General features: G+C 34.0%; 1 protein-coding gene across 1 annotated transcript in view; it reads left to right on the top strand.

The window, feature by feature from the left end:
• Window positions 1-19751, top strand: part of ODF2L (outer dense fiber of sperm tails 2 like) — a 58177-nt gene that overhangs the window by 13519 nt on the left and 24907 nt on the right. Inside the window, exons 9-17 of the mRNA XM_067726782.1 lie at window positions 2708-2893; window positions 5558-5667; window positions 6715-6850; window positions 11665-11775; window positions 13103-13207; window positions 15186-15344; window positions 16641-16726; window positions 16809-16971; window positions 19337-19462. Of these exons, the coding sequence (XP_067582883.1) occupies window positions 2708-2893; window positions 5558-5667; window positions 6715-6850; window positions 11665-11775; window positions 13103-13207; window positions 15186-15344; window positions 16641-16726; window positions 16809-16971; window positions 19337-19462 (1182 nt within the window). The remainder of the gene's footprint in view (window positions 1-2707; window positions 2894-5557; window positions 5668-6714; window positions 6851-11664; window positions 11776-13102; window positions 13208-15185; window positions 15345-16640; window positions 16727-16808; window positions 16972-19336; window positions 19463-19751) is intronic.

Here is a 19751-nt window from a genome sequence, read left to right as displayed (position 1 = left end):
CGTCCATTCATTTGGCAAATGACTGTGAAGGGGTTATTTTGAAACTATAAAAATAATTTGATAGTTTCAGCACACTTCCTAATAGTGTTCAGGCATGGGATTTGATAAATCTAGTGGGAAAGTCTTTACTGGAACCTTGTTCAAAAAAATTTATTTCACCTTTAGTGATAAAGGTTTTTTAACTGACAGCGTAGCTGTTATTCATGATATGATGATGACACCCTGTGGTTTTTTAGAGGAATGACAGCTGTATTTCTTGGGTTGGTGGAGAGCGTTCTTCGCTTCTCTTAAGTAGACTTTTCATACTTATTTAAAATGTTTTCCCCAACTACGTATTAAAACGTTTCGTGGGATTTTTTAGTTTAGATAGATTTTTAAAGACAATTGAGGAATGTTTTGCTTCTTCTCTTAGTCTACCAAGTTACTTTTCAAAGAGATCAAGTCTTTAGATCTTGTTTAAGATGTACTTCTTTTTTTTAAAATTTAATTTAATTTTTTAACATCTTTATTGGAGTATAATTGCTTTACAATGCTGTGTTAGTTTCTGCTTTATAACAAAGTGAATCAGCTATACATATACATGTATCCCCATATCTCCTCCCTTTTGCGTCTCCCTCCCACCCTCCCTATCCCACCTCTAGGTGGTCACAAAGCACTGAGCTGATCTCCCTGTGCTATGCGGCTGCTTCCCACTAGCTATTTTACATTTGGTAGTGTATATATGCCTATGCCACTCTCTCACTTCGTCCCAGCTTACCCTTCTCCCTCCCCGTGTCCTCAAGTCCATTCTCTACATCTGCATCTTTATTCCTGTCCTGCCCCTAGGTTCTTCAGAACCTTTTTGTTTTAGATTCCATGTATATGTGTTAGCATATGGTATTTGTTTTTCTCTTTCTGACTTACTTCACTCTGTAGGACAGACTCTAGGTCCATCCACCTCAGTACAAATAACTCAATTTTGTTTCTATTTATGGTTGAGTAATATTCCATTGTATATATGCGCCACATCTTCTTTATCCATTCATCTGTCGATGGACACTTAGGTTGCTTCCATGTCCTGGCTATTGTAAATACTGCTGCAGTGAACACTGGGGTACATGTATCTTTTCGAATTATGGTGTTCGCAGGGCATATGCCCAGTAGTGGGATTGCTGGGTCATATGGTAGTTCTATTTTTAGTTTTTTACGGAACCCTCATACTGTTCTCCATAGTGGATGTATCAATTTACATTCCCACCAACAGTGCAAGAGGGTTCCCTTTTCTCCACACCCTCTCCAGATTTATTGTTTGTAGATTTTTTTTTTTTTTTTTTTTTTGCGGTACGCGGGCCTCTCACTGTTGTGGCCTCTCCCATTGCGGAGCACAGGCTCCGGACGTGCAGGCTCAGCGGCCATGGCTCATGGGCCCAGCCGCTCAGCAGCATGTGGGATCTTCCCGGACTGGGGCACGAACCCGTGTCCCCTGCATCGGCAGGCGGACTCTCAACCACTGCGCCACCAGGGAAGCCCTATTGTTTGTAGATTTTTTGATGATGGCCATTATGACTGGTGTGAGATGATATTTCATTGTAGTTTTGATTTGCATGTACTTCTTAATCTCAATTTTAGTGGAAATTAAGCATACTTTTTGTTGATCAAAAAGTAGAAAAGCTCCATCTTTTACTGTCCTTTAATTATTTTATTAAAATGTCCAAGGAATGGAAGACTAAAACTTAAATTCTGTAATAATTTTACATTCTTTTCAGAATTACACAACTTTCAAAAAATGTTAAGGCATTAAAATCTTAAGTCTTTAAATTCTTAGATAGTTAGTACTCAAATACTTTTAAATAGAAAGTCTTAAGATAATTTGAAGTGAAAACATGAGAGTTATCACACTAAATCATCTTTCACCCAACCTAATGTTCTGTGTCTGGTTACAGCCTCAAGAAATACGTAAGGAAACAGTTATGTCAATTAACACTATCAAATTCAATGGATAGAAACATGCCCTCAAACATCTTTTTACCCTTTTTTTAATCCTAACTTTTTTATCCCAACTCTTATTGAACCCTGTGTAGTTTTAGAATAATAACTTCCACAAACTTACTACTTATTAGGCAAAGTAGTACTTTTATTGTCCTTGATGTAACTCTTTCAAATGTCAAAGCATGCTCCTTAATTCTAGTAAATTAAAATTTGGTAAATAAGTTTATGTTTATCTCATCTATACTCTTCATGATCTATAGATTTTGATCATATATCCTTTAAGCATTTATTATTTTAACTAAAGAGTCCTAATATATTTGGGGAGCTACTGATTCCTTTGAGCTTTTTGTACCTGTTGTTTGAATTGTCTCCAGCTAAATTATGTTTTTTCGATCTGCAGTAACTAGTACTATGTATAATCTAGATGGGAAATTTTTAAAAATTCTAGTTAATCAAAAAAGTTTTAAGGAAATTAGTGTTTTTACTGTAATCACCAATATTAGTATCTTTAGTAAGAGTAATATTAGTTTTATATAGGTTTATACATTTTAAATTTGCATTCTATAACTGGTTACAAATAAACATTGGTGAAATCACCTTTCTTCACTGTTTTGCTTTTTATTAATCTTATGATTAATCCTTTTGATAAATTCTATGTGGAAGATTTTACATATTTTCACAATGTTTATGTAAACATTGGCATTCTAAAATAATTTAATTACTGCTAATGTTTTTTTAGAGCTTAGAAACCAAAATATCAGAATGGAACTTGCAATTGAAAAAGAGTACGCATGAGGCTGTAACGATGAAAGAATCAAGTAGGCAAAAAGCTATAGCTCTAAAAAAGGCATCTAAAATTTACAAACAAAGGATTAAACATTTTACTGGAGACGTGGAAAACCTTACTTCCCAAATTAGAGAGCAGGTAAGTTATATACATTCTTACTTAAAGAATTGTTTTATGTACTTAGTTTATGTAGTTAACCTCATAATGCTTAATACAATAATTTTGTTAGAAAAACTTTACTCATACATTTTTGCTTTAGCCTTCATTTTGAAAGATTACGTAAAATGACAGATTTGCATATTGAATTATATCAGCATTTCCTTGGGGCTTTATTTAAAGGATATGTTAAGTCCCAAAGCATCTGTGGTCAACTAAGGGTAACACCACTTCAGTGCTAATAGCATATTAACATTGAATTAAAGCACATTAACATAATATTAAAGGCTCTGAGAAGGCCTTCAGAAAACATAAAGCAGTGCCAAGGAGGGTATTGAATTCAGAATTTTCCACCACTTATTTAACCACAGAACTCTTGTTCTACCCACAAAGCAACTCTTGGAACTGGTTCTGAGGAATACCAGATTGGGAAATGCTGATTTATGTTATTAGACCGTATGACTTTATTCAGTAATTCACTTCACTTAAACTCCGTAATGCATTTAAAACCATTTGCTGACGTAAACCCACCATGTGAAAGTTATCTTTGGGTGTATTAACAAAGTTGAAAAATGGACTTAGCGTTTTGTTGTTTTTGATGAATTATATTTATTCAATTACCAGTTAATAAAATATTTACTCTTTTTAATGTCTCACGCTGTGGCTTGTAGAATTATCAGAGGCTTTTAGAAATGAAAACAGACTTGCATAAATGCTTGTATAAACAAAACAACCTAATATTTTATAAGTTCAACTGTTAACATTTTAAAACTCTTAATATTTAAACTACATTCAGAAGAATTTAATTAGATGAAAGAATTGAGCATTAAGTGCAAAATCTATAAGGCTGTAGGCCTAGTTGAATGCCTGAAAATATTCTTGAGTGGTAAAAACTAATTGAGTCATTAACATTCTTGGGATTTTCCTGTTTAACTAGCACCATGTCACCCACGCCCCAGATCATAGTATAGGAAGACTTCTCCATTTGTTAACTTTGTGACTTTGGGTAAGCTTCTTAACCTCTCTAAGCTTCAGTTTCCTTATTGATAAAATAGGGGATAATAATACTGCCTGTCTCATACGATTGTAAGGAGGAATAAAGGAGAAAATATATGTCAAAGCACAGTGCCTGGCCAGACTACATTTTTGCCATATTGGCCTCCTTTCTATTCCTCTAATGCATGGAGTGTGTTTGTTTCATTGTTTTGTGCTGTTGCCTGTGGCTGTAATGTTCTTCTCAGGCTCAATAATAGCTGATTCTTTTAAAAATCATTCTGGTATCTTTTTACTTGACATCTCTTCAGAGGGGCCTTCCTTGACTACTCCTTTAGAAGTAGTCCCACAACAATTAATTGCATCAAGGTCTTAAATTTTCTTCTTAGCCCTTATTTTATAGGTAAAATTTCTAAATATCTTAATTTATATTCTAATATAATTGTCCAACTTACACTTTATAATGCATATTAATATTCATTTACATACAATATAAAAACAGAAAACTAGTCTTTTTTTAATATATTAAAAATATTGCTTTAAAAATATAAACAAAAAATGTCTTGCACATAATAAATGCTGAATAAATACTTGTTCAGTGAGTGCATAAATGATGGAAGGAAAGAAGGAAACACCCAATAAATGTTAACTGTTCATATCACGACTTCTGAGTTCTGATTAATAATTATTGGCACTGTTGTCATTCTAGTGAATTTGTTTCTCTGTAGACTGTAGAGAAGGGGTACAATGGCTACAGATCTCTAGGTGGATTTGTAAAGAGTAGATTCATTTGACAGTTATTTACTGAGAATCTGCTTTATGCCAGGCACTGTTCAAGACCCTAGTAATGAACAAAACAGACAAAAATTTCTACCTCTGGTAGCTCACATTCAAAGTGGGTAACCAACCACTACCACTCTTACTTTCTTGCTGACAGTACTAGTGTTTGAAAGCCAGTGGGGTGACTCTACAAAACAGCTTGGCATAGAACTACCATATGAACCAGCAATTTCATTCCTGGGTATTTATCTGAAAAAAACTGAAAACACTAATTCAGAAAGATATATGCACCCTAATGTTCATAGCAGCATTATTTATAATTACCAAGATATGGAAGCAACCTAAGTGTCCATCAACAGATGAATGGATAGAGAAGATGTGGTGTGTGTGTGTGTGTATACACATACACACACACACACACACACACACACACACACACACACACGGGTGACTATTACTCAACCATAAAAAAAAATGAAGTTTTGCCATTTGCAACAACATGGATAGACTTGGAGGGTATTATGCTACATGAAATAAGTCCAACAGAGAAAGACAAATAAGAGTTCAGTAAATATAAAGGGAATTATCTTCAGTAATTATGAAACATTTTTTGAAAATAGTTCCATCAACATCCTTAATATGTTAAGTTGGAACTGCCACTATGTGCATATAAAGTAATAGTATTATCAAGTCATTATTAAAATTTACTTTAAAGTTTTCCTGTGTTCAGATTTGTACACTGAAATTTTCTGTAACAAAAGTTCCATACTTTATAGGATGAGTGTTTCCTTGTTTATAATGTATTTATTTTTAGGACCCTGGACAAAACCAGTGTTATGAAATTACAAGATGAGTACTTTATGTATGTTTTAGGAAGCCAAGTTGTCTGAAATAGTTTCAGCTTCCAACGTCTGGAAAAGTCATTATGAGAAAATTGCAATAGAAAAAACTGAATTGGAAGTTCAGATCGAAACAATGAAAAAGTAAGAAAAAAAATTTAGAGCCTTTTTACTGTTTCATAAGAAGTGTTTTCTGTTCTTTCCAACTTGAGTAATTTGTATTTTGGTTCTTATGGATTACATGTGGTAAAGCTGTTTTCTATATGATTGGCTATTTTTGCCATTTATAATTAATAAACTTTTCTTAGTCTACTTTAAAAATACAATAAATATGATTACCCATTAAAACTGCATTGGTGTTCACAAATTATTGTTCCTTAAAGTGTCTTACATGCATAACAAAGAAAAATAAAAAATGCACATATTTTATAAATATATGTATTCACATATATTTATATATAATATATTTATATATGTAGTATATTTTTTATATATAAGCAGATTTTTTTAAATGTTTTTAACAGCAACATCAGCAACGACAGCAAGTTTTTAAATTATTTTATTTTATTTTTTTGGTTGCACTGGGTCTTAGTTGTGGTGGGTGGGCCTTTTAGTTGCAGCATGCACGTGGGATCTAGTTCCCTGACCAGGGATCGACCCCGGGCCCCCTGCATTGGGAGCATGGAGTCTTAACCACTGTGCCACCAGGGAAGTAAAAATACATATATTCTATACTTTGTAATTTATTATTAAGCTAACAATAAATAACTATATATTTGTTTTTGAATGTTTTACTTTCTGTATATTTTCTTCAGTTTTATCATTGAAAACTAGTGTATATGATTTGCTTCTAAAGATTATTTATTGCCTCACTTGATCCTTTTATTTAACCTTTTCCCTGAAATTGTGTGTATGTGTGTGCACATGTATGAATGATAGAAAGACAGACCTACCTGTGGATCATAGTTTAGATGTTCTACTGACTAGCGAAGAGAATGTTGTGTAATTTTTCATTGGCGTCATCAATGGGTAATTATTTCTATTCAGTTACTCAGTAGTAGTAACCTTATATATAGATTACGACTTCCTATTTCCTTTGCTGTATGAGTTCTAGTAACTTTTGAAACTACCCTACAAAAATAATTTCAGAAACACACTGTTTGAATGAAAATTTCTATGACTTTTATAAAGGCAAATTATTCATCTTTTGGAAGACCTGAAGAAAATGGAAGACCATGGAAAAAATTCATGCGAAGAAATTCTTAGAAAACTTCACTCAATTGAATATGAAAATGAAACTCTGAATCTTGAGAATACAAAATTAAAGGTACTATGTGTATGTGTTTATGTATATATGTATAGTATAATGACAACTTAGTCTACTTAGTAGAAGTAACTTGAAATAACAGCAGGTTTAGAGTAGTGCTCTTGTATCATTTTTTTCCTTTATGTTTCTCAAGAGTTTTAGAATATCATTATAATAAGTAACTTCTAAAACTATATCTATATATCTGTATGTACACATATATGCACACATACTTATATAGAGATATTTAGATGTTTATAGTTGTATATACAAATACATGTAAAGGTTGTTTTCAGCAGTACTAAGATTTATGAAGTTGAATAACTGTCTCTTTGTCTCAACCTAAAAAAGTTTATTTACTCTCCAATTTAGCAGTTAGGCGAATCATCCAAAATTACATTAACTTTAATGCATAAGATTATTTCTAGGTGTCACGGTTACAATAGGATATAGCCTCAGGCGTGGTCCGTTTGAAACCAGAAAGTATGTTCTTGGCTGCTTCATAACCGGAAAGAATTTTCCAACTTAGTCAAATCCAAGGGATGATTGGTTTTTATGTGTACCCAGAGTAAAGATGGGGAAGAAGCTTTTATACATTCTGAGGAAAAGGGTATTTGAGTTCCTAGTCATAGATACATGTAACCTGATGAGACTTGACTAAAGATGATGGCATCATTTTCAGTTCCTTAATACTGTTTTTGGAGGACAGTAAACAGAAGACAGAAAAGAATCTGTTTAATGGAAAAGAAGGCCAGAATTGGCAGTTCAAAACCAGTATGGCATCGGAGAACCTAGCTACTTTTTAGCTCTCTACTCTGCCATTCAAATGGCTGATGGGGCTCCATCCATTATAGCCAAGATTCAAATAACAGGATGGAGGGAAACAAAAGAAGAATTATCTCCCCCTTTTTCCCCATCTTCTCCTCTTTAGAGAGACTTCCTGAAAGTTCCATACCAGTCGACTCTTCTCCTTATTTAGGTATATGACCCCACCTAGTTACAGGGGAGACTAGAGAATGTAGCCTTCTAGTTATCCTGAACTCTAGCCAAATACGAATACTTCTTACTTCCTGCAACTTGTTTATGTTTTCCTCTATTCCTGTAGTTTTACTGTTCTTACAGTTTGGAATGCGTTTTTTCTCAGTATATAAATCCTGCCTTTCCTTTAAAGTTCAGTTTAAATGCTGCTTCCTCCCAAAGTCTTCTCAATTAGGATGAATCTTTCCTCATAAACTCCCATCTTTGTATGCACAGGATAATCAGGGGAGGTGTGACATATAGTTAGCTCTTATTCAATATTTATTGAATTAATTCTTTAAACATTTTATTCTAGAAGAGGAAGCAATTTTATTTATTATGTTTATTTTCTTAATTTCCTTGATATCCTTCAGAGAGGGGATTAGAAGGATATTTCCTTAATTTTAAGTCTGGTTTTTAATTACATGGTAATGGAATTAATTTTAAATTACATATAAAAATCACTGAGTTAAAGCTTATATATTATATTCTATAAATAATTCAAAAACATGTATTTTTAACTCTCTGAATTTTGTTTAAGGAAAAACATCTAGGTATATTTGGCATATGTTATGCACAATGTAAAATTGTCTAGATGTTGTATTTTGTTACTTTCAATTATTTTAGAATAATTTTAGATTTTAGTTTCAAATGAAGAAGATACTAGCTGATACTGTTTCTAGGACCCCAGTGACCTCCTCTATTAAAAACAACAAAAGTTATTTGGAAGGTTACAAAGTTCTATTTGTTCATTATAGAAAGTTTGAAAAACAGAAAAGCACAAAAGGAAAAATTTAAAAATCACCTATAATCTCACAACTGAAAAATAAGTAAAGTTACTCTTTTAGCATATATATATAATTTGGGGGATTGTGAACTACTTCCAGTTTTGGGTTGTTTTTTTTTTTTGCTATTATAATATAAATAAAAATGTGGATACGTTTAGTCTTTTTGCATATATATTTTCTTAGGATAAATTTCTGCAAGTGGAATCATATGGTCAAAAGGAAGACCCATTCTTAATGTTAGTTTTATATATTTCCAGGTCACCCATCGTAAATGGGTCCCTATACTTTTTCCAGTACTAGGCAATTTTAAAACAAATCTCTCCAAATTTGATAAGTGATCTTATCTAGTTTTGGGGATTTAAATACCATCTATATCCTGGGGGCTCTCAAATTTATATCTCTAGCCTAGACCTTGCCTCTGAATTCCAGACATGTATTCTACTGCTTACTTGAAATCTCCACTTGGATATTTCATAGGTGTCTCAAAGTTATCATGTCCAAAATAGAGTTCCTATATTCCCCAATATGGTTCATCCTACAGTTTTCCTTGTCTCAGTTAATGGCAGTCATCCTTTCTGTTACTTGACTCCTTTCTCTCACACCTGCTTCCAGTTTGTCAGCAGATCTACTTCAAATATATCCAGAATTTGACCACTTCTCACCAGCATCACTGTCATTCCTGGTTCAAGCCACCATCATGTCTCATTGTTATAGTGACTGCCTACCTCTTCTCTTTGCTTCTGCCCTTGCCTCTGCCCCTGCAGTCAGCATTCAGTGTAGCAGTAAAGTATTTCCTATAAAAATGTAAGTCAGACCATGTCACTGCTCTGCTCAAAACCCTTCAGTGATACCTTGATTAATAGAGTAAATATCTACAAGGCATTACACTATCTGGCTTTCCATTACCTCTCTGACCTCATATCCTTCCACGCTTCCCTTTGCTTTCTTGCTTTCTGCCACATTGGCCTTCTTGCTTTTTCCCCTAACTGGCCAGGCTTTCTCCCACCATTGCCTTTCTCTACAGGAATCCTCTTCCCTCAAAGAGCCATACTTCCTTTTGGTGTTTACTCCCAAGTCCCTTTCTCAGGAGGCCTCCCTGGCCCATTCCCAACTTGTCCTTACTGTCTTACTTTTGTGTATGATATATTTTACTTCTTGTTTTTTGTCTATATACCCCTTATTTGTGTCTATCTATACATGGAGTACATTAAGCTCACAATGGAAGGGATTTTTGCTTCTTATGTTCACTACTAGAAGACTATCCATTGCCTAGAGCATTTTTTAATAACTAGTAAGTATAATTTTTCATGTATTTGTTGATCATTTACATTTCTGCCTTTTGGAATTACCTACTCATTATCTTTTACATGTCTTTTTTCCTAATTATTATATAAGACCTCTCTCTGTATTAATCTTTTGTCATAATCTTTTACTTTTTTCACATTTTGTTAGGCTCTTTAGTTTTTTGAGGGGCTATGAAATTTTGGAGATATATGTACATGTACATATGCATGTATATATATGCATGTGTGTGTTTGTATGTGTGTGTGTGTGTATATCTTTTTTTCCTTTTCGGCTTCTGCTGGGAGTCTCACATTTCTGCACATCTGACTGCCTGTGATCCAGATACAGACTGTCTTTTCAAGGATGTTTGTATAGTGAACATCCTTGGAAGATAACAATGTTTCCTTCTACCAAAAGGCATGCTTACTACGTGTTATAAGAGATTTGGGTTCCCTAAACTCAGAGTTGCTTCTGTATACAACCCACCGCATGTACAGGTGTCATCTGGCCCTCTTGGTGTTGCTCTGCGGGAAGTGGGGCTTTGGAAACGAACACAGATGCTAATATCTGGCTACTGCTATTGCTTTGAGTAATAAAGAAATTAAGACTCTGACCCAGGAGTCTTGTGTCTTCTGCTAGCATGCATGAAACTGTGCTAGGCTAACTGGTAAACTTGGAGGATAAAATCTCAGACTCTTACAGTTCATGATATCATCTTTTGATTTTATGCTTAGTTAGGTTTTTGCTATCCTAAAATCAAATCAAATTTTACCTGGATCTTCTGTGAAAAACTTTAAGCTTAACTTTTAAATATTTAATACATTAAAATAAATATATAATTGTTTAATATAAAAATCATGTTTGCTGAAGGCAAATAGTTAAATCTGCTTTTTTCCTAATAAATGGTTGTCTTATTACCATTATATAGTGATCCATATTTTCCCCATTTATTCAAAAATCCAACCTTTGTCATACACTAAATATAATCTTAGTGTATTTTTCTTTTTCTATTCCATAGACCTCTATATTATTATGTTAGTGTCTTAATAATTTTAGTTCTTTATACATTTTAATATCTAATAAGTACTGAGATTCTCTAGTATCTTTTAAAATTTTTATTAGTCTCTTTATTTTTCCATATGAATTTTAAATTAATTTTGTCATATTCCTCTTCCCCTCAACTGTTATACTTTTGGTTGTAATTACAGTAAAGTTTTATTGATTTGGAAAAAACTGATATGTCAAGAGTATTGAGTCCTCCCTTCCAGGAACATGGTCTTTCTATTTTCCAAGTCTTTTTCATCAGTAAATTTTTAAAGTTTAAAAATAGGTCTTGGGGCTTCCCTGGTGGCGCAGTGGTTGAGAGTCTGCCTGCCGATGCAGGGGACACGGGTTCGTGCCCCGGTCTGGGAAGATCCCACATGCCGTGGAGCGGCTGGGCCCGTGAGCCATGGCCGCTGAGCCTGCGCGTCTGGAGCCTATGCTCCGCAATGGGAGAGGCCACAACAGTGAGAGGCCCACGTACTGCAAAAAAAAAAAAAAAGGTCTTGAATAAGTCTTATTAAGGTTGCTCATAAATATTACTAACTTCCTGAAATTCCTAATTTTAGATGGTAATTATATGCAATCAGAAATAATTATTTTATTAGCTTCGTTGATAAATGAGTTATGTTTTTTAATGCTATAGCACTGGAGTACAAATGAATTCTAATGATTTATAAAATCTATTTATATATTCCTTAATAGACTACACTAGCTGCTTTGAAGGACGAGATTGCCTCTGTTGAAAATGAGCTCTTAGAATTGCAAGAAGTAGAAAAACAACAGAAAGCTCTTATTGAAGTTTATAAAGCTCAGGTGATCATTGCATTTAATTTAATGTTTGTTAAATTTGGTAGATAATTTAAAACACTGCATTTGTTTATGATGTAAAACAGAACTGAAGAAAGGTGGAGTTATTATTTGTGATAAAATATGATATATCCCAAATATTTCTTAAGGTCCCAAATACTTTTATAAAATGATGATTCTGCTGATTCCTGATTTAAATATCCTGTGTTTATATTGGTTATTCCTAAAAGTAGATCTAAAATTAATTACATAGGTGTAATGTGAACCTATAATAATCCTATTAGTTAATTTTGGTTATGTTTGTCGTCTTGTATTTTTAATGGTATTGATTTAGAATAATGACTCCCTTCAAGGGTCATTAAAGCACAATATTTCCTCTTTCCAAATAAATAAAGTATAATTCAGATTTACTCACATGAAAGACCTGGAAGAGAACAGATGACAATATGTATGGAATAGAGAGTGTGTTAATTGGTAATTTATAGAAAAGCTTAAGTATTAGAAAGTTTAAGAAAAACTTCATTTGAAGGATGGGACTTATGTAGGTCCTTGAGTGGGTAACAAACTGTCAATAAAGAGCTTGATTTTCTTGGAAGAGAGTGTTTGAATTGAAGAATAATGAACTAAAGGTTAAAACTTAAGGAGGGGCATAATGTAGGTAAGTAGGAAGCGCTCCATCCCAATGGTTTAGATAGAAAATTGGAGTTGAGACATCCAGTTAGAATATTGCCGTCATCCCAGCTGGAGGTAAGAATGGAGGCTGTGATGGACTGTGCAGTGCGTTACTGGGAATGTCATCTGGGTCTTCCAGCTGGTTGTTCTGGTTTAATCCCCCATCAAGAATACTGTAGATGAGTTACCATATTCTTGACTCTGGGCCTTGTATAAAGTGCTCAGATATTTTTTGAGCAGATTTTGATTCGGAGTGTGAAATAATTGGTTTGGGAGCTAGTTTGGACCAGAGACTGATTCTTTAAAGTGACGTGGGCCTGCAAATGAGGATCTCTCTCTAATATTCAGAGCTCAGGTGAAGATTCTAGAAGTATTGATGGGAAAAGACAGGTAAATCATAAAAGGATTGTGGATTAGAGTAGAGCACTGAGTGATTCCTGTATTTAAAGAAGGAATAACATTAGATAAACATACTGAGAGTATTAATAGGAAAAGAAGGAATAACATTAGATAAACATACTGAGAGTATTAATAGGAAAATGATAATGGGTTTAAAATTGAAATTTTAAAATTTAAATTCAATTTTTTAGCTTTTTATTTCATACAGTGGTCCTAATAATAAAATAATGCATCTTACTTTAATAATATATTTTATTTTCAGATACAGAAGTTGCAGGAAGCAGCTGAAATGGTGGAAAGCAGATGTGAAAGTTTGCTACAAGAGAATAACCTAATAACAAAAAACAAAAATAAAAAATTAAAGAAGGTAAGTTTGACATTTTAAACAATAAAATAATGTTTTATGTATGTTTTGTACTTTATGAATTTTATATAAATTCTTTAATTTTGGTCATTTTCTTTAGTTTAGACCTAGAAATTATCTGTTCTCGATTTCTGTGGCAGTTTGTTTTCTAAGGACATGACGTTTCGTCCAGGCTTGAAATGTTTGTTTGTGTGAATATTTTTTTTTACTTTTTCCAAAATATTTGGGAAATAACATAAATGTATAATTTTTCTGATACAAGAGCAGACTTAAGTAGCAGAAAAAATGGTTATTTGTCACTGAGCTTCATGCAAAGTTGAATACCTTTCATTTTTAATCTTACCTTTTTATTCTGGTAGTAAATCTTTTGTGTACAAAAGCAAAGTAAATATTCTCTGCTAAATGCTTTTATGGAAGAAAAATAACATTAAAAAACCCAACATCATTTACTTTTTTTTCACCCTATTGCCAAAGAATGAGGGGAAGTTCAGTGTTGGCAAGTTATGATGTTTTTGTGAATATTTTTAAGTTTTTAAATGAAACTGCATCCCTTTTTGGGTCTTTTCACGTTGTTTTGGTAAGGAAGCAGCAAAAGTTGTAGGACGCTGACTCCCCTGACTCCCGGCTGGGGACATCATGGGATGTTACTGGTCAGTTCCAACTGAGTGTAATAAGGTGACTGTCTCTGGGTCGTCCCCACATCTTGGAATTGAGAAGTCTGAGTGAGGCACCAATGTGAAGAAGAAAGAGGTCAGCCAGGGCAGACATTCTGCTGGTTAAAAGAGATAAAGGTAGCCTATCAAATGTGCAACTTACTACTTAGAATTATCAATACTTTTCACCTATTTTTAGCAGAGCAGAGAAGAAATCATTTCATACCTCTTGATCAGTTTTTCTCATGAGACATACCAATGCAAATATCTCCTCTTTTGTAGGCAGCACTCTAAATAAATGTCTATTTAAAAAGCCTATTCAAAAGGCCAATGGGGCAGGAGCCTGTGATTTTCAAATACTGTGAGGTCACAATGTTTTCTTACTGGTATTAAACCAGACAAGCCATTATTATTTGTTTTTCTAATGAAATGCATCCTTTTTCTTTCCTACTGTTTTAAGTCTCCTGGTTTTCTCATGGGCTCTTAGATGTTTGGGGACCCAGAGGTAGGCTTTGTTCTACTTTTATCTTTTGTGATCAAGAATGCCAGATGTTGCACAGCAGCTCTGTGTGTTTCCTGTCTCAGGGAAAGAGTCTAGCTCTTGTTTTCCCTCCCTATGAACATCCTAAGTGCCCTATGTCTTGTTATTTTTTCTTAACTAGCAGTACAAGCATTTTTTTAGGGCTGCTTCTTGTCACATCTCCACAAAAGTGCCACAGTGAAGAATTGCAGCAGCCAAAGAGATTAATATAGATACAGTTAGATTTGTTCTTAGTAACATATAACATTAATGATCAAATTATAGTCTACTGAGTACTGATGATATTAGCTATTTTGAATTTATATACAGTAAACCTACTGATTTGGACTAAGCTGAGCACGGCAAGGCTGCTCTAATTGAAATATCTGAGTTACCAGATCGAATGACAGAGAGTCTAAAGTTACTTTAGCCTGATGGCTGGACAGCAGAAAACTACCATACCAGCTTTCTTAGTAATATCTATACTTGAATATAAATGACAGAATTCAAAAAAGTTTACTTTCCTAAGTAATTTAAACAATCTCCCTGCAAGCTAATATTACCATAGTCGTTTATTCAGCAAACTTTTTGGAAACTAATTGAAGTCCAGCCCACTTTTGAGTCATACATTCTTATTTAGCAGAGGCTAACTTAAAGTTTATTCTTATTTATTTGGTTAAATCTTTTTTAAAAAACTATTATACCTAAAACATTTACTATATTGCAAGCATATCTAGTATTTAAGATAGTAGAAACGTTAATGCTGAATGTGTGATCTTGCACTTATTTCCCTAATGCTACAACTCAGGTGAGAGGCCAGATGGAGTCTCATCTGAAGGAGTTAGAGCACGACCGCAATTCCTTGACGGCAGCAGAACAGAGGCTTCACGAGTGTCAGGAGAGCCTGCAGCACCACAAGGGGAAATGTGCAGACCAAGCACACGCCATTAGGGAGCTTCAGGGCCAGGTGTCCAGCCATCATTTGGATTTTTGCTAGATGTGTTAAATGCTTTGGAATAATTTCACCAGTTGAGGGCACTCATGTCAGGGGGTGATTATTTTACTCTCATCTAAATAAGTTGATAAAAGGTCAGTTTCATGCAAATACTATATTATTTTCAAGGTATTTTTTAAAATATTGGTAATTAAATTTGCTGATTTAGTTTATTCATACAAATCTGTATTTAGACATTTGAGGACATAGTAATAGCATGAGTGAAGGAACAAAGCTATGTTTACATGTATATTTTTTGATGTTAGGATAAGGTAAATTATTGTAATTTACCTTACAAAAACTAGAATTTATTTCAATTAGAATTATGTACCAAGTTTATTTGTATTATTCTCAATTATTTTTTTCAACATATACTTTTTTTACTCCATCAGAAGAGAGATCGTGGGTGCCATACAGCCATCTCTTAACTCAGTGCCTAGCACATAGTAAACAATAAATATTTTTTTAATTATTTTTCAAAGAAGCTTGTTCAAAGGTGGTGGCAAGTCTTTTTCTTTATCTGCAGAATAATTTTAGGAAGGATTCCCTATCTTTCAAATGTAATCTGGATGTAATATTGAAATGCATCCTCATTTTAAAAACAGGCAAACAAAACTTTGCTGAGTTTAAGTTCCTGAAAAGAGATCTTTCTAGGAAAATGTCAGATCACATAGATAACCTAAATTACTAATTGAAATTATGAGAAAAATTCTATTTTTATTTTTCAAAACATCTTAAACTATTTAAATATAGCTTTTGAAGCAATGGGAAGAATATTCTGTCTTGGCATGGGCAGGTGTGTCTTTGTTGATTTGCTTATCTATTTTATTTTGCTTCTCACAAATACGATTTTTACTCAGAGTTACAACTTCACAGATATTCAATTATCAATCACTATCTGTAAGTGAAACAGAAAACTGTAAGAGTAACCCTAAGTATCCAACAATAGGAGATTACTGTTTAAAATCTTCACATTTACTTAATAAATGTTCTTTTTCAATAAAACATTACTCAGAATGTTTTAATTGCCATCTTTCAGTAAAATTTTTCATAGATTTTCCGTGAGGCAACGTAGTTTTTTTTTAATTAACCAGGAATTTAAGAACTTGTATTTTAACAATGTAATATTTCGTGGTGTCTCTCTGTATAGGAGTAATAATAATATTTATACTTTCTTCTTTTTTATAATTGTTCTAATGATAAACTATATAGATTTCTTTGGAAGTTGATTATAAAGAAGATAACCAAGAAAACTTTTTTCTCCTTTAGGTTGATGAAAATCATGATCTTCTGACAAAGCTTTCTCTGGAAGAGGAAAATTATCTTATTCAGTTGAAATGTGAAAACCTTAAACAGTAAGTATTAAATTGACTTAAAATTGGTGTTACCTTTTTTTCTACACAGTATAATTTTAAAATATATGTCTTCTGTAAAAAGAAAATTAGAACAGATGGATGCAGAAAATAAAGAGCTTGAAAAGAAGCTGGCAAACCAAGAAGGATGTCTTAAGCATACCAATCTTGAGTTTAAAGAGAAATCTGCAGAATATAGAGCATTGGCCAGACAGCTGGAAGCTGCTGTAGAAGAAGGAAGACAAAAGGTACAGATGGCCTTTATTCAGAAACTTTTTAATTAGTTTACCGAAGAGTCATCTTTTGAAACAGACAATATCTCATCTTGCCAAACCTACAGTTATTGTTTTTATCCTGATGACAGGGTGAAGGGAGCAATTACATTTTTGTTTTTTACCTGCTTTTCCCTTTTGGAGCTAAACAGATAGATTACTGGTCCAGAGTTACTTCACTAAATAAATGATGATGTGGCAGAGTAAAGGGCAGAGATGGAAAGCACTTTAAAGAAGTCTCCCCTCTTTTTTTTTTAAATGAAACCACAGCAAATATGCAAATTATTGAACCTTTGGTTTTGATCAGGATTCAGTGAGCTATAAAGCTCAACTCCCTTTTCTTTTGGCAAATGTTGTTGTATAAATAAATACAGACAAGAATTAATTTCCAGTTAAATCCATCTGGATAGCATTTAATACATATCTCACTGTCTGTCAAGCATTCTGCTAGTGCTTATGATGCAAAGATGAATAAGACCTGGCCTCAGCTCTCAGGACACTCACAGTCCAGTAGGGAGATAACATGTGAACAAACAAATGTCATCCAGCAAGTAGGTGCTACAATGCAGGGAAGATACAAGGTACACCAAGGGAGTGTGGTTAGTTCAATCTGGAGAGGAGGAGAAAATGATTCAGGAAGATCTCAAAGAAGAGGTAAATTTATCAAGTGATTTGAAAATGTAATCTTGAAAGACACGAGGTGGGCTTTGGAATCCACAAGAAGTAGATTTGAATTCTGGCTCTGACACATTATACCCTGACCCAGGGCAAGCTACTTTCTAAACTTTAGTTTTTTAATTGATAAAATGGGGATGATGAATTTCCTCATAGGATTGAATGATGCCAAAAGGAGATTGTCTATACCCTGATGACTCTCAGAAGTATATCTCCGCCCCAGACTTTTCTCTATCCTGACATCTAAATTCATATATTCTGCTACTTATTTGACATCTCCACTTAACATAGGCATCTCAAACTTAACATGTCCAGCACCAAATTTTGAATCTATCTGTCTAGACTCTCTTCCACCCATGGTCTTTCCCAAGCCTGTTAAAGGCAGTTCCACAAGGGTGAGATAACATCTGATATCCTTGAAATGTGGCTCTTAAATCGTAAGTGTCATAGATATATTTTGATTTTTTTTTTTTAACTCCAGGAAAGCAATTTAAATTGACTTTGAAAGACACATCATTGAATGAAAGCTAAGTAGTAAAATGTACTGCCAATGATAGACGTGTAATCCAGATTTCTCAGTCCCAACCTTTGGGAGGAAAATAAGAAGCGACTTTATCCTGGGTTCAGACTAAATGGACTTTGGAAATGCTAGGTGCTCTCAGATTCCTTCTCACAAGAGTTCAGTTCCCAGAGATGTGTCTGCCCTCTCCTTTCTTTCCTGCTACAATGGAATATGGGGTTGTCTTTAGTTCCTACCACATGAGGAGTGCCATCACTGCACTGTCACCATTGTCTACACTGCTGGACATTGTAAAGGACACAGATACTTGTCCTGAGGGCCCTTTCTCCCACAGCTTCAAATCCTGCTATCCTCACAATCACCCTTGGAATTTGTGCACAAGAAATCTTTGTAAATAACTTTATAATAACTTAGAACTTAGTCCATGGGAGTGAGATTAGAGGACAGTCCTTTCTACTAGCTCCTTGCTCCTGAACTAGTCCCTGCGTCCACTGTCATTCTTATGGATCCAACCCAGCATTCCTGCAGATAGGCTCCCAAGTATCTGAATCCTTGGATGAATGTAGCTAAGCTAGACTTTCTGCTAAAATAAGCCATCGGAGAAATATGAAAACTCAAATTCAGAACATTTTGGAAGTGAATGAATGAAAAACCAATCTCGTGTGTGTGTGTGTGTGTGTGTGTGTGTGTGTGTGTGTGTGTGTGTGTGTGTGGTGTAAATATCACCTACCCTGCCCCCAGTTCTGTCCATCCAAGTCTATAATCAGCGTTGGTTGTGGACTTTATATGTCCCACCACCACTCCAGACACCATGGTAAATATAAATACTGTAAAACATGGCAATTGGTCAACAGGTTATAGAAATATAGTATTGGGGAAAACCTACCAACGTCACAGAGCAGTGCAAATACGTATACCTCTTCCACTTCAAGCTAATTTTTCAGGTACTTACACAGCAAAGAGGAGAATACATGCTTACACTATGCGTTTCTCAAGATAGAACATCTTTAAACACTTTCTAATTAAATTGTCTAATATCCAAATAATACCTGTTTGGAAAGAAGTGATACAGTATAACGATGTCAAGGCTTTAAATCATATTTTAAAGAAAGCACATTTAGTTTTTTCTTTTAATTAAAATTACAGGTTTCTGAAGAAATAGAGAAAATGTCATCTAGAGAAAGGGCTTTACAAATTAAAATATTAGATCTGGAAACTGAGCTTAGAAAGAAAAATGAAGAACAAAATCAACTTATTTGCAAAATGAACAGTGTAAGTATTAGTATGGCTTAATGTATTTTCATTAAAAATAAGTTAGCATTTAGCATTCTTACCTTGGAGTTTAGTTATAAACAATTAAAATACAAAGTGAGGGGAATCAAGGCTATTGCTTTACTGATAGTATTAAAAATAACAAATAATATAAATCATAAAAAATAAAAATGGGGGCTTCCCTGGTGGCGAAGTGGTTGAGAGTCTGCCTGCCAATGCAGGGGACACGGGTTCATGCCCCGGTCCGGGTAGATCCCACATGCCGCTGAGCAGCTGGGCCCGTCAGCCA

The sequence above is a fragment of the Pseudorca crassidens genome, chromosome 2 (assembly GCF_039906515.1).
Source record: "Pseudorca crassidens isolate mPseCra1 chromosome 2, mPseCra1.hap1, whole genome shotgun sequence".
Lineage (NCBI taxonomy): Eukaryota > Metazoa > Chordata > Mammalia > Artiodactyla > Delphinidae > Pseudorca > Pseudorca crassidens.
Note: the sequence above shows the minus strand (reverse complement) of the source record. Positions and strands in the feature narration are given on the sequence as shown.